We start from the raw sequence: 13,366 nt of genomic DNA on the forward strand, positions 1-13,366 counted from the left end.
TGTCACCTCACAGCAAAAAAAAAGGGTTCCTGGTTCAAATCTAGGCTGGGATCTTTCTGTGGATAGTACAAACAAACGCTATGTTAGGTTGATTGGTGACTCTAAATTGTCCCTTGGAGTGTGTGTACATAGTTGTGTATCTTGTTTGTTTCTGGGTGGCCCGGATGGACTGGCAACTCAAATGACAACTGAGATACATTCCAACCCCTTGTGACCCTGCATTAAGCAGGTGTGGAAAATGGATGGATGGAATTGACGGAATCAACACTTTAAAAAAAAAGTTTATTTGAAATTATATTCATGGCATTCTAAAGAGTTTTGATGTTGGTTAAGTTTAAATTTCCGGGAGCTTTGTTTATATCTCTGTTTTTGTTCCTGTGTGCAGGTTTAAGGACAAGGAGCATGATGCATCCATGTCAATCTTGGATGTTGGTTTACCAACTGGCTTCTCATTTAACAAACATGACCTGGACTCAGTAAGCACAAAAACACTTAAGAAAGCTAAAAACACTTAAGAAAGCTTAAAACACATTCTATCCGTACTACCATTAACTTTCAAACTTGGTGTGTCTGCATGCAGCTCTCCAGTGGGCGTGCTCGCATCATTGCAAACTATAAGGCTGACACTGTTTTGTCAGACAGAGGCTCACTTATCATTTACCTGGACAAGGTAAGATTTTCTTACAAATGCCAAATCTCACTCATGTTTAACCTTTCAACCAAGTTGAAAGGTACTCTTCTGAAGGTATGCTCCATATACCTACATGTACCCTGCATTACCACAGTTCACTGTGCTGTGTGTGATGGTTTACGTAAATGCAACCAAATCTCACTCTGATGTGCTTTGTGAATGTTTTGCCATTGTGCACATTGATAGAATCAAGCCCTGAAACTTTTTTGGGGTTTTAAACAACGGAAGAGTCCTGGCTCTGGAGGTATTTCGGGTAATTTAATCAAAAGTACATTGACCAACTGGCAGTTATCTTCTTTATATTTTGTCTTATATCTTTAAGCTGTCTCCTTAAAATGTTCCTTGTGTCTGGATTTAGTCATTAAATCTCTGCCAAAAACTAAATCCCCATAGCGCTTTCTCTTGTCCCAGTGCTTGGCAGTTTGATTCAATGCACATTGCCCTTGAGCAAAACAATAAACACCAAGTTCTTCCCATTGACAAGAACATATCTTATATGGTAGCTGTGTGCGTATGTGTGAGTGTGTATGAAGGAGAAACGCATTTTATAAACCTTTATAGAGGTAATCCCATAGAGACACAATGGCTCTTTTGCAAGAGAGACCTGTTGCAGAAATACAGCAAAGGCTAGAATAAAATCTATTGATGGTAAAACCTGGCCTGTCAGTTTATTTAAGTAATTAACTGACATTCAGTCATTGTTTGGGTACGTAACATTGCTGAATTGGGACCTGACCAGTTGATGCTTCTGTTTTTTTAGGCCAGGGAATGTATGTACAGACCTCTTTCTCAATTGTTGCCCATCTTTTGACAGATTTCTAACACACAGCCAGAGGAGATCTCTTTCAGGATCCATCAAGAGATGAAAGTAGGAATCTTACAACCAGCAGCTGTGTCGGTCTATGAATACAGTGACAGTGAGTTTGTAGATTTATCGTACTTACTGTAAAAAATGATTACATGCAAAGTTAACATACACCAACATATATTCATACCTATTCTGAAAATGATTCATATAAGCACTTTCTGATCTTCTCATTCTATAGTCAATGAGTATATTTTTCTTTCCTTGGATTCCATGCTGTTGATACATTCAAGATGTCTGGTGTACATTCATTGGTGTGTTATGATCCTCTGATAAGTCAATATTAAATGTCATTTAACATATTTCTTTGTTGTTGTAGAGAAACCTTGTGTAAGGTACTACCACCCTGAGAGAAGTGGCAGTCTAATGAGTCTGTGTTTTAAAGATGAATGTGAATGTGCTGAAGGTAAAGAAAAGAAGAAAAACTCACAGGAACACCCAATGAAAGAAACAACATCATGTATAGCATATCATATCATGTATTAAGTATAAAAAAAGCAATTTAGGCAGTAATTGAGTACATCAGTGGTTGTTACTTATTTATTTTAATCTAACATTGGTACTCAGACATTAAATATTTCAGGAGCCTTTTACTTAATAGTGGAAAAGCTAAAGAAAATGCAGCCAAATTAATATCCCCTACATACTGTTATTGTACAGTAGCAACAAAGGACACAAGAGGCCCCCCATACCAAGTGTGCGGTTTGTCTTTTCTGGGCCTCTGTAGTCAAAGACAAAGGGCCAGATTTACTGAAACTCAGTTGCGAACCACTCCAGTGTGAGCTGAAGGTCTTGGCTTGAAGAAGCCTTGAAAAACCACCTCATCTGCAAAAAGCAGAGATCCTGGGGCAGGATCTCGAGGGGCAGGGCAGCCCTAGTAGAGTCCAACACGCACTCTAAATGAGGTTGACTTAGTGCCAAGAACATGCACAGCTCTTGCTTTGGTTATACGGGGACCAGCTATCTTGTAAAAGAGATTCCGGTACCCCATACTCCCTCAGCACCCCCCATAAATCCCTCGGGGAAAACACATGTAGACTGGATGGTCAAACTTCCATGACCAATATGCCCAGTTCGGGTCAGTAACTCACAAAGGGTAAAGATCTCATCCACTGTTCAACAAGCTGAGTGAAAACCACACTGCTGAATTCGAGATTCGACTATCTTTCCTGGGGAAGCTAAGTAGAGTGATCCCCCTGTAGTTGGATCACACCCTTCGGTCCCCTTTCTTAAAAATGGGAACCGGAAATACTGGAAAAACAGAACACTTTACTACATTTAAAGTGAAATATGCTATATGGTAAAAAAAAAAAAAGTTAAAAGTATTTGTGAAACTATACAAGACTACAACAAAAGAAATTAACCAAATCAGAAGTTGCAGGAGGCTTAGGGCCTGGGTGTTGCTTCTGGAGCACAGTTTAAGTAACCAGTGTGTCCATGCCATGTACACAAGATTTAGCAATCCACCATGCATTACAATTGATAGATGAAAAACACTCTCATCTTGATTATGCACAGTGATAAGGTTTCAAAGACCTAGTCATGGCATTTTTGTTAAATGGAGAGGAACAGGAAAACAAAAGATGAACGACGAGGAGAACATGCACATACAGTATGTCCATAGTGGCATTTTCATTTATGTAATAAGATCTATATTTATATTTCTTCTCCTATATATTTTCAGACAACTGCAGTATGCAGATAAAACAGAAAGTCATGAGCGGCAAGCGCTATGTAAAATCTTGTGAAGTCACATCTACCTTCAGGGTAACGTTTGGTAAGACACTTTGTTTTTGTGAATGAGTGACTAAGCATACAAACAAATGAAGTAACAACTTTTACTTGTCTCCCCTCAGTGTATAAAGTCAGAGTGGAAGAGTTTACCAGGGGTTTGTCTGCTGACATTTATATAATGCGGATTGTAGATGTTATCAAAGAAGGTGGGTATGAACATCTTCATTGGTCTTTCCAAAAAATCCTTTGATAAGTCAAATTATTCATTTCTATGATTGTTGTTTGAATATGAAAAACAAAAAAAAAATAAGTTTAGTTCTGTTGAACAGAAGATAGATGGAGGTCAGTAAGGATAGTTGGCATTTTTCAGTGTGGTGAAATATCAGTGCTTCTGTTTCTAACCTGTTGTTTTATCATTCTTTCCTCTTTTCTCTTCTTCTACCAAAAATTCTCAATACAGGAAGTATCGATGTGAACCCGCTTGATAAATTTCGAACATTTCTCGGTTACAAACACTGCAAAGAAGCCCTAGATCTGAGACCAAGCAAAACCTACCTGATCATGGGCTCATTCAGAGATATTCATGGAAATGAACTGTCTGGGTAACTGCTGATCATTTCTACTAAAATAATGTCCTGACTTGATGATTCCAAAACATTAACACTGACTCTTCTTTAACCAAAGTTGGGGGAACAACTTTGTAGCTTAAGGTCATTGTCTCTTTGAATGCCAATGTCTCTGTTAAGAGTCCACAGATTTAACAGTCACATTTCGTCACACACAAGAATTTGATGGCATACTATAAATCTCATTATTGTTCCATTGGTGAAGACAAGCTGTCCAGACTTAGATGTAGAGAGAAGTGCAGCATTTTCCTTTAGTTTTCCTTTGGTCTAACAAAAAATTATATTTTGATTTCGTCTGTCCACGAAACATTTTTCCATTTGCCTTCTTGCATGTCCCCATGTTCAGCAAACTGCAGACAATGTTCTTTTTGAATACTAGTGACATTCTCCTTACAGCCTCAACATTCACACTATTGTTCTCCCATTGGTGGACTTATGAACATTAACATTGGCCAATCTGAAAGAGGCCTGAAGTTAGTCGGAAATTACTTGATATACATAGTCAGCAATTTAACAGAGAGGGATTTGAGTCATCAGGACGGACCTCATTTCAACAAAATACCCAATATGATTCCTAAGAGAAAATATCTGTTTAGAACTTATTAAACTGTTTTGGAATGAAGAACTCTTATTGCACACATTTTGTGTACATTTTACTTTCTATGATATACTATCTAACTCAAACATGTCACAATTCACAGAATACCTAATAAAATAAAGACCTAATGTATTCTTCTCTTTGCTCTGCTCAGATATCATTATATGCTTACTGAGAAAACCTGGATAGAGTACTGGCCCACCAATGCAGAGTGCAGCACTCAAGAATACCGACCTACCTGTTTGGACATGCAGAATCTGGTTCAACAGCATGCGACATTTGGATGTTTTGCGTAGTAAAACTGAGCAAAACAAAATCCTGCTTTTAATTGTCTTCTTTTGCCATTATCCTTGAAGTGCAAGTATAAACAAATATGCTTACTACAAAAAATATGTTTGTAAATTCATAAAAATTTGTAATTAACAACCATAATTAAAAGAATCCCATATTAACTTAAATCTTGTTTCAGAATCATAAGGAAATGAGTAATTTTTTCTGCTCTGGGATGCTGGTGGGGGTGTTCATCAAATATGCTGACTGACAGATCACAAATAAGTTCAAATGAACCACGCTAACCAGTCAAAGGGAGGTGAGCTCATCTTAACATCCTGCTTAGATGTTAAATCACAAATTCACACTGTAAACATTGAATATTTCAGTTACTTCATAGCTGTTTTAACTAAGTTCAAAATTGTTAAATGGAGAAAATTACATTCTCATAGCAGTTATATCTTGCCAACGCTTCAGCAGAGATATGGTGCATTAAAGGTGTGATGACAAATATAATAACTTTTAAAGTGGAAAAGAGGGTTTCTGTGACCAATGTGACATGTACGAATGATGGCCATAATAAAATCTGAGGAAAAATTTGCCATCATAATTATTATGGTTAATTATGATTATGATTATGATTACAATGAATTGAATTCCAATTTGCTTGAATTGGACTATATTACTTAAGTGCCTTGAGATGACAATTGTTGTAATCTGGCACTATTAATGCATTAAAACTGACCTGGACAATAATATTTTGAGATTTCACAAAAAAAAAGTTAAAAAAGTATAATCATAAAACTGACCAAGAGAGCAAAACAGCACTCAAGATAGTGACTGAGAACAGAGCGCCGTTGCTTTTTTAGTCTTATCACAAAATTGTGATGTCATCACTGATGATGACATCATCACTATTATTTATTACAAACCATCCATAATTCGGTATTATCATTCTGCAATTTACAAATGCAACCCGTGGAGTCAGGGTATCCAGTCCTTTAAGAGACGCACAAAAAGTTTGTTATTTCCGGTCCTGACACTGGAGGCAGCCTGAGAGTAGAGCCTGCAACGGAAGCAGCCTCACCCTGGAGGTCTGCAGCCAGACACTCTTTGCCCTTTTTCACCAATTCTGTTCATAATTTTCATGGACAGAATTTTTAGGTGCAGCCAGGGCATTGAGGGGTTTGGGTTTGGCGACCTCAGAATCGGGTGTCTGCTTTTTGCAGATGCTGTGGTTCTGTTAGCGTCGTCGGGCCGTGATCTTCAGCTTTCACTGGAGCGGTTCACAGCCGAGTGTGAAGCACCTGGGATGAGAATCCAAATCCGAGACCACGGTCCTCAGCCGGAAAAAGGGTGAAATGCCCGCTCCGGGTTGGGAATGAGGACGAGGGACACACTTACACCTGCTCAGACCTGGTGTCAACCATCGGACTCCATCAGGCTCCACCCTGAAAGGTTGTTTGTTCTACACTAAGAAAGGAACAGTTTGCCATTTGGACACATCCACCTGAATGAAGCATCTGGAAACTAGAATGAGCAGAATTAGAAAGCTGTTTGATCAACACTGACATGTATAAAACTGCTTTGTGGAAGTCACAATTTCTCCTTTCAGCCATTTTCTCCTTTTCATCTCTTCACATATGAAGAACACGGCAAAAACTCCTGATTTACCTGGCTCAGATTCTTCACATTGTTTTCAGACTGTAGCTCTTTTTTCTGACTCAGCTGGGACATGTTTTAATGTTATTTACGAGTACCGTAAGAACGTGAGAAGCTGTTCATTAGTTTAATGATTTTACATGACCTATGACCAGTGTTCCCTCATGAACACATCAAAATAAATGCTTTGTTGAAATGGTGTTAGTATTTTTCATAAGTTTTAACTAAATCAGGCATGTTTCTGTGTTTCCTCCTTATATAGATGTACAGATGTCATTTAAACAGGAACTGATATAAGTGGCAAACTAAAAGCAGGTTCAGAAGAGGGTTATAAAAGGAGATAAAAAGAGAGAGTAATTTAAGAAAACAGCACCTGTGATGTTTCTTGCTGCATGTTCACCAACTGTCTTCACCTGTGTCATTCACTGTCGCTGAGTGTGATTCTATCTGTTGTGCTGCTCCCCACATCAGATTCTGCCATGCATGCTGCTGGTCTGTTTTCTGAGATAGTGTCTGTCAGAGCAGGTTCCTCTTGTTGGTTCTTTTGAAGTTACAGTCTTTTACCTGCTGCTGAAGATCGGCTAACTTATGTTATGTTGTGTGATGTTAACTGAGACTGAAGCGTTTGTCACTGGGCCCCTGCTGGCTGAAATGCTTTAATCTGTGTGTGAAATGTTGAATTGCAGGGATATCGTCTGTAAACAGAACAGCACACAACATCACATTAAAGTGTATTCTGTGAAATGTGCCTTGTTGGAGGCTATGTGCTTTCTTCAGCACTTTTTCTATTTGCGGTCAAGCTCAAGTGCATATTTTCATTCGTTTGGATACATAATCACGATAAGATGTTGTGTGACGTACTGCAGGAAAACGTCATGTGACTGTGATGGAAAAAACTAGATCACTTTTCACAGCTTTCTGCTGTGTGGAAGAAATGTGAAAAATAAAGTTCAGATGGGAATTTGTGTCGGGAAAGTGATTTATGTTTGTCTCTAATTTCTTTGTAAAAGTTAAAAATACCTCTGCTCATTTGTTGCCCATACATTGATGTAAAATTACAATCTTTCATGTGGAGCTTTCTTGCATGTAGCTGTCATTCTCTGAATAACCTCTGTCCACACTAGTTTAAGCAGCCAAGCTGAGCTAGACACTATGAATCCCCCTCAACAATTGAGTTCTCCTGTGTTACATTACAACACCAGAGGAGTGCAGCCTACTACACAAGCTCTTTGTGTTAGCTGCTCAGGAAAACCTGCACCTGTACTCAGACATAATGTGAACTGTGATAGAGGTTTTGATCTTGTTTGCATTTTAATTTAGTAAAAACGTCTGTGCAGAAAATGTTTAAAATATATATGCACCTCCTCCTGGTGAAGAATACAGAACTTGTGTTTCATATATAATAATCTGTTTTGGCTTATTAGAAAGCCTTCCATGCATATATGATCTATAGTGGATCATAAAAAGGGGGATGCAAACCCTGGCAACCTCAAAAATCTGCACTGCCGAAATATGCACTCCCTCCAGGTGATTAAAACATATTCTTGGTCCAAACTCGTGTTTCTTATATTAAAATGGATCTGTTTTGACTCATCAGGAATACTTTCATACATGTATCACTTGGATAAAAATATGCAAATCACGCAAACTATCAAGTCTGACTGCCTAATGGCGCTGCAAAGTACAGTACCTATGCAAGATGGGTGATAATGACTAAATGACTCACTCATTAGTTGGATATATTCACTCATAATCAAAGGCGCAAAGGAAAAAGTTTGTCTTTAGCATTCAGAGTTCAGATGAACTACATACAATTTTTAAATGAAAATACTGAGAACATTTTACTCAAACCTGTCATAGAAAAAACAGGCAATCAAGAGAGAAACTGGGTGAGCTTGTAGAGAGGTAAAGGTGAATGGGAGGTGTATGGATTAAAAGACAAACTACAGAAGAGCTGTTCAATAACAGAAGGTATGGGATCAGAAAGGAGGATGAAGCAGACACAGCTGTGGCTGGTGACCTCACTGGCTTTTATCTCCTTGATTTCTCCGGCTGATGGATCTTCAATGTAAGTACCCTTTCCTTGCAGTGCCTGCTTCCTTGAATGTCTGGTGAACGTGGAACAGTGTCACTGAATCCCAGTTTACCAGAATTTGTTGTTTTGATACAATTTTTGTTGCCTCTGCACACATGTTAAAGAAAGCAATCAAACAAAAAAACAAGGGGCAAAATTAAACATGCTTACACTGATAGTGAGAAGCTTTTTTCAACTTGTTGCAACTTTAACATGAGGACTACTGGATACTATTCAAATCTGACAAATAGAAAATTCAGCTTTGTGTGAGTCACGATAAAGAAAACAGGCAAAGCTGCATAAAGTGATAACAATAACTCACACTGCTATCTTTATTTAAAACAAAACTTTTTTTTTGGAAGTGGCACCTTTTTTATTCCTTCATTTTGTTTTGGGATACTGCTTTAATGTTGACAGCTGAAGTTTTGCATTTGTATGTCCACCTTATGCTCAATGATGTAATTGTTTGTTAGGAAATGTCTTAGATGAGTTTAGAAAATCTAAATAGAACCATAGTGTGACAAGGATTAATTTGCATTCACAATAGATTGAAAAGTTACTAATATTGTACAGTGTGAAGCTCAAAAACTTTAGTTTACCAGTGCTATTTTGGCTCATACTGTTCTTTGCACCGGCCACGGTAAATAGTGTCCAGAGCAATGATTAAACATTATATTGACTCAGTGTTGGATATTAGTCAAGATAATCAATGGATGACGCATTGTGTATGCAGTCTGCACTGAGGAAGGAGAAGATCCAGGAAGGCAAACTGGGTAAACAGAAACTTTAGGACATTCAAACAACAGAAAGTAAATTATTTGTCAATGCCAAAAGTAATGCGAGTAAGTCAGTGGTAAATCCCAGTAAAGTTCGTTCTACCCAGTGACTGTACTATTTCTTGTCCTCTCACCGCTGCTTTGTAGGAAGGTTATGTCTGCCCCCAACTTGTTGCGAGTAGGAACTGCAGAAAACATCTTTGTGGAATGTCAAGACTGCCCCAATGATGACACTATCCTCACAGTCGAGATAACTGCAGTGAGCTATCCAACCAAATCCAAAAGGCTTTCATCCACATCTGTGAATCTTACAAGAGAAAACAACTTTCAAGAATTTGGGCAAATTAAGGTGATGCTGTAATACTGAATTATGTATTTTGTTTTAGCTTGATTCTCACTTTGTAGAGTTAATGCAACAAAGTCTTTGAATCTATCAGTTCTCTGAAGAAATAGTTTACAGACATGATTATACACTGGAAAATAAACGAGAGCATATTTGAATGCAACATCTTTACAGGGGATCACATGACGGATCTTGTCTTCCTTCATATTTCTGCATCTGTGTCCTCATATTGGTTTCAGATCCCTATTGAAGACTTTAGTCGGTATCCCAATATGAGGCAGTATGTTTACCTGCAGGCTCACTTCCCAGATGTAAAACTAGAGAAAGTTGTCTTAGTGTCATTTCACTCTGGCTACATCTTCATCCAGACAGACAAGACCCTCTACACACCCAACAGCAAAGGTGAGTCCAATAACGCATCACCTGAACATGAACTCAACAAATTTAAAAGCCCATCTTAGTCTTGTTTCCTACTCATTCACACACATTCATGACAATGACATGGCACATGACATCGGTAGGCAACGTGGGGTTCAGTGTCTTGCCCAAGAACTCGTTGAATTCAAACCACTGACCTTCCGATTGGTGGGAGACTGCTCTTCCTCCTGAGCTACAGCCGTCCCATAAACAGCCAACATGTTTTTTTAAACAATTTATAAGGTATAGGGTACAAAAAATTAATTTTTCTGTCGTTGTGAGAGAAAAAGTCAAATTGTCACGTGACCAGATCTAGAATATTTCCAGTGAGAGTCTATTTCTTTCAGTCTATTACAGAATATTTGCGCTGACACCCAACATGGAGCCTGTGGAGAGGAATAACAAGATAGAAGTGGACACTTCGGTCGCCATTGAGTTTGTGGTAATGCATTTTATCAATAATATGCACGTTTTTGTATGTAATATTGTAAAATGTCTTCTAAAATGTGCATTAATTTCACATCTGTCTAAAATTCCACTATGCTGCATGCAAACAAACTGAATCTTATGTTTACCAATAAATGTTTAATTTTTTTCCATCTCAGTTTAATGTGTTAACATTTACTATTTCCAGAGGTATAAACAAAATATAACTCAAGCTGTCAGAAACATTTTGCAGATGTTTGGTCACAAAGCAAACTATGTGACTGATTATGATCCACATGTGCTCCTTCTAAGCAACCTACATAGAATGCTTGGCTATCGATGTAGACATTGGTGAGATGACTCAGTCTGGACCAAAAAAGCTAATGGCTCAAACTACATTTGTGTGATCCTTGACTTCAAGAGACTCTGTTTGATCTGCAATGTGAAAATGTAAAAGTGACAGTACATGAAGTACATGACATCAGCAAGACAAGAAAAAAAAACATGTGTCAATGAAGAAACTAATGAGACAAATGCAATAATTTGATGATTAATTCAAAATGACGCATGAGCTGGTTTATTTACAGAGGTGAGGTTTATTGCAAAGTGTTGCTAAATTCTCTTAATTTTAGACTCCTGAAGGCATCATTTTACCACTTGAAACAGTTTCTCTGAGATCAGGGATACACTCTGGACATTTCCAACTTCCCGAAATTGTCAAGTAAGTGCTTTTTCAGTTTCTGTATCTTTCATTGCTATATTTTGCAAATGTTGTGTTTTGTGTACAATCTGTATCCTTTAGCCTACTTGATGGATTTGAGTACCAACTTTATTTACTAATTAATTACCAGGATATACACAGATCGGCAGATCCCTGTGAGGAATAAAGCCAGAAAACAGGACATGAAACAAAACAGAAGACCCAACATGAACATATCCATGAAAACTATAACGACTAAATAAGACTAAAAACTGAACCCAAAACATAACAAAAGCCCACAGACCATGACACAAACTATCAATGACAAAAAAAGGTTGATAAGTAGGATAATTACATTTAGGGTGTTTGTGATTGTACCAAAAAAATTGTGTTGGCCTGAAAAACAGAAATACAGTGACCGGTAAGATAGAAAATAGAAGTTATTCAAACCTGTTGTTTTTGCCTCTTTAAGTAGTCCCAGTCACATTTAGGTTTGTGTATATGTGTGTGTGTTTGTATTTGCAGTACTGGACTTTGGAAAGTGAGGACAAGGTTCCACAGCAAACCACAGATGAGCTACTCTGCAGAGATTGAGGTCAAAGACTATGGTGAGTTTAATCTGAGGTCTAGTCACCTGTGAAACTGGTGATGAAAACATTTACAGTAACAGATGTTAGATCTCAATCAAATGTGTTGAACATTTCAGTTCTGCCCACTTTTGAGGTTAAACTGATACATCGAGGCTCGTTCTTCTTTGTGGACAGTGAAGAGCTCAGCATTGATGTCAGAGCTACGTAAGTGAAGATTTTGTTTAGTCCAAAAATGGTTTCAGAAACAATTTTTGATTCGAAGATTGACCAGGTTTGTGTCTACATTTTCCATCTTGTTGAGAAATAAACAAAGCCTGCCTTTGGGACTTTAGATATCTCTTTGGAGAGCCAGTGCATGGGTCAGCCTACGGCTTATTTGGAGTTGTGCATCAAGGTCAAAAGAGGAATTTTCCTAGCTCACTTCAGAGATTGGTGGTACATACTTGCACTTTTCTTCCATCGCTGTTGTTCTGTGCCAGTTGATATTTACATAATTTTTTTTTCTTTTCCTGGCAAATTTTAAGAGACATTTAAAGATGAAAGCATAAAGCATAAAAACATTTAAATTGAATAAGCCAACCAAGTGTCCAGATATTATAAGAGAGATCATTGTATTTTGTCACATTAGATAAATGATGGAGAAGCAGTCTTGACACTGAGGAAGCAGCACATCACACAGACATTTGAAAACATCACTGATCTTGTGGGGAGCTCCATATACGTGGTTGTCAGTGTGCTAACAGACAACGGTAAGAAAGAAAGGCGGACTGTGGACATCAGGGTATGTGCATGTGTGTGAGCACTTCATTTAGAGCAGAATTTATTGCAATTTATTTTTTTATAGCACGGATGTTTAAAAGGGGGGGGGGGGGGGGAGTTATTTTTTTACAGAAAACATATGTGGCTGCATGTTATGGTCCTTGAATGTATGTGTATTGTTTATTTGCTATCAAGAACTAATGCACTGTATCAAAATGCAGTTTCAATTCAAATATACATTTAACAAAAGTATAAAATACCACAAAGATATGTTATTTACATATTCTAAATGTATTTGACAAATATTTGCGCAGTCGTTAATATTTGCTCATTCGGTTTGTTTTGGTATGCAGTTAATACGTTTATAACGCCACGTTATCTCAATTAAAAAAAATAAGTTCCTTTCTGAGCTCCTAATATAATGTGTTTCAATACACTTCCAGTGCAAACTAAAGTGCCCTTGATCAAAGTTTAGCCCTACATTTGAATGTCTACTGCATGTTGATTTGTAATAACCTACTTTTGAAAAAGCACTGAAAATGTGTTGTCTTTAGGGCTGTCATAGCATTTCTTAATGAAACAAATTAACGCATTAGTTCTTTTTGATCGCAGTTAATCGTGGCCTTAGCACTGGCTTGATAAATAGGAGAAAAGTCACTAAGAGTTCAGAGTTCTGAATCTGATGTGTCTAATGACTGCAGTTTTTCATTCATTTAACTGTCATTGGGACCTGTTCTGTTTGTTGTTTGTTGTCTACTACCTCTTCCGTTTTAAGACAGCATTGTTGTGGCATTTTATGTGCTGTTTTTTAAATAGATGTGTCAAGTGGGTCTAC

At 37.7% G+C, this 13,366-nt stretch overlaps 1 protein-coding gene across 1 annotated transcript in view; it reads left to right on the forward strand.

Moving 5' to 3' along the window:
- LOC140305199 (uncharacterized) overlaps positions 1 to 13,366 on the forward strand; it is a 54,130-nt gene that overhangs the window by 22,778 nt on the left and 17,986 nt on the right. Inside the window, exons 36-53 of the mRNA XM_072383950.1 lie at positions 386 to 476; positions 581 to 670; positions 1,506 to 1,608; positions 1,876 to 1,962; positions 3,241 to 3,333; positions 3,413 to 3,496; positions 3,751 to 3,892; positions 4,669 to 4,799; positions 6,918 to 6,961; positions 8,348 to 8,514; positions 9,444 to 9,645; positions 9,879 to 10,041; positions 10,404 to 10,498; positions 11,115 to 11,203; positions 11,708 to 11,790; positions 11,889 to 11,976; positions 12,105 to 12,207; positions 12,401 to 12,521. Of these exons, the coding sequence (XP_072240051.1) occupies positions 386 to 476; positions 581 to 670; positions 1,506 to 1,608; positions 1,876 to 1,962; positions 3,241 to 3,333; positions 3,413 to 3,496; positions 3,751 to 3,892; positions 4,669 to 4,799; positions 6,918 to 6,961; positions 8,348 to 8,514; positions 9,444 to 9,645; positions 9,879 to 10,041; positions 10,404 to 10,498; positions 11,115 to 11,203; positions 11,708 to 11,790; positions 11,889 to 11,976; positions 12,105 to 12,207; positions 12,401 to 12,521 (1,976 nt within the window). The remainder of the gene's footprint in view (positions 1 to 385; positions 477 to 580; positions 671 to 1,505; positions 1,609 to 1,875; positions 1,963 to 3,240; positions 3,334 to 3,412; positions 3,497 to 3,750; positions 3,893 to 4,668; positions 4,800 to 6,917; positions 6,962 to 8,347; positions 8,515 to 9,443; positions 9,646 to 9,878; positions 10,042 to 10,403; positions 10,499 to 11,114; positions 11,204 to 11,707; positions 11,791 to 11,888; positions 11,977 to 12,104; positions 12,208 to 12,400; positions 12,522 to 13,366) is intronic.

This window comes from Leuresthes tenuis, unplaced genomic scaffold (genome assembly GCF_036924035.1).
Source record: "Leuresthes tenuis unplaced genomic scaffold, fLeuTen1.0.hap1 SCAF_4, whole genome shotgun sequence".
Lineage (NCBI taxonomy): Eukaryota > Metazoa > Chordata > Actinopteri > Atheriniformes > Atherinopsidae > Leuresthes > Leuresthes tenuis.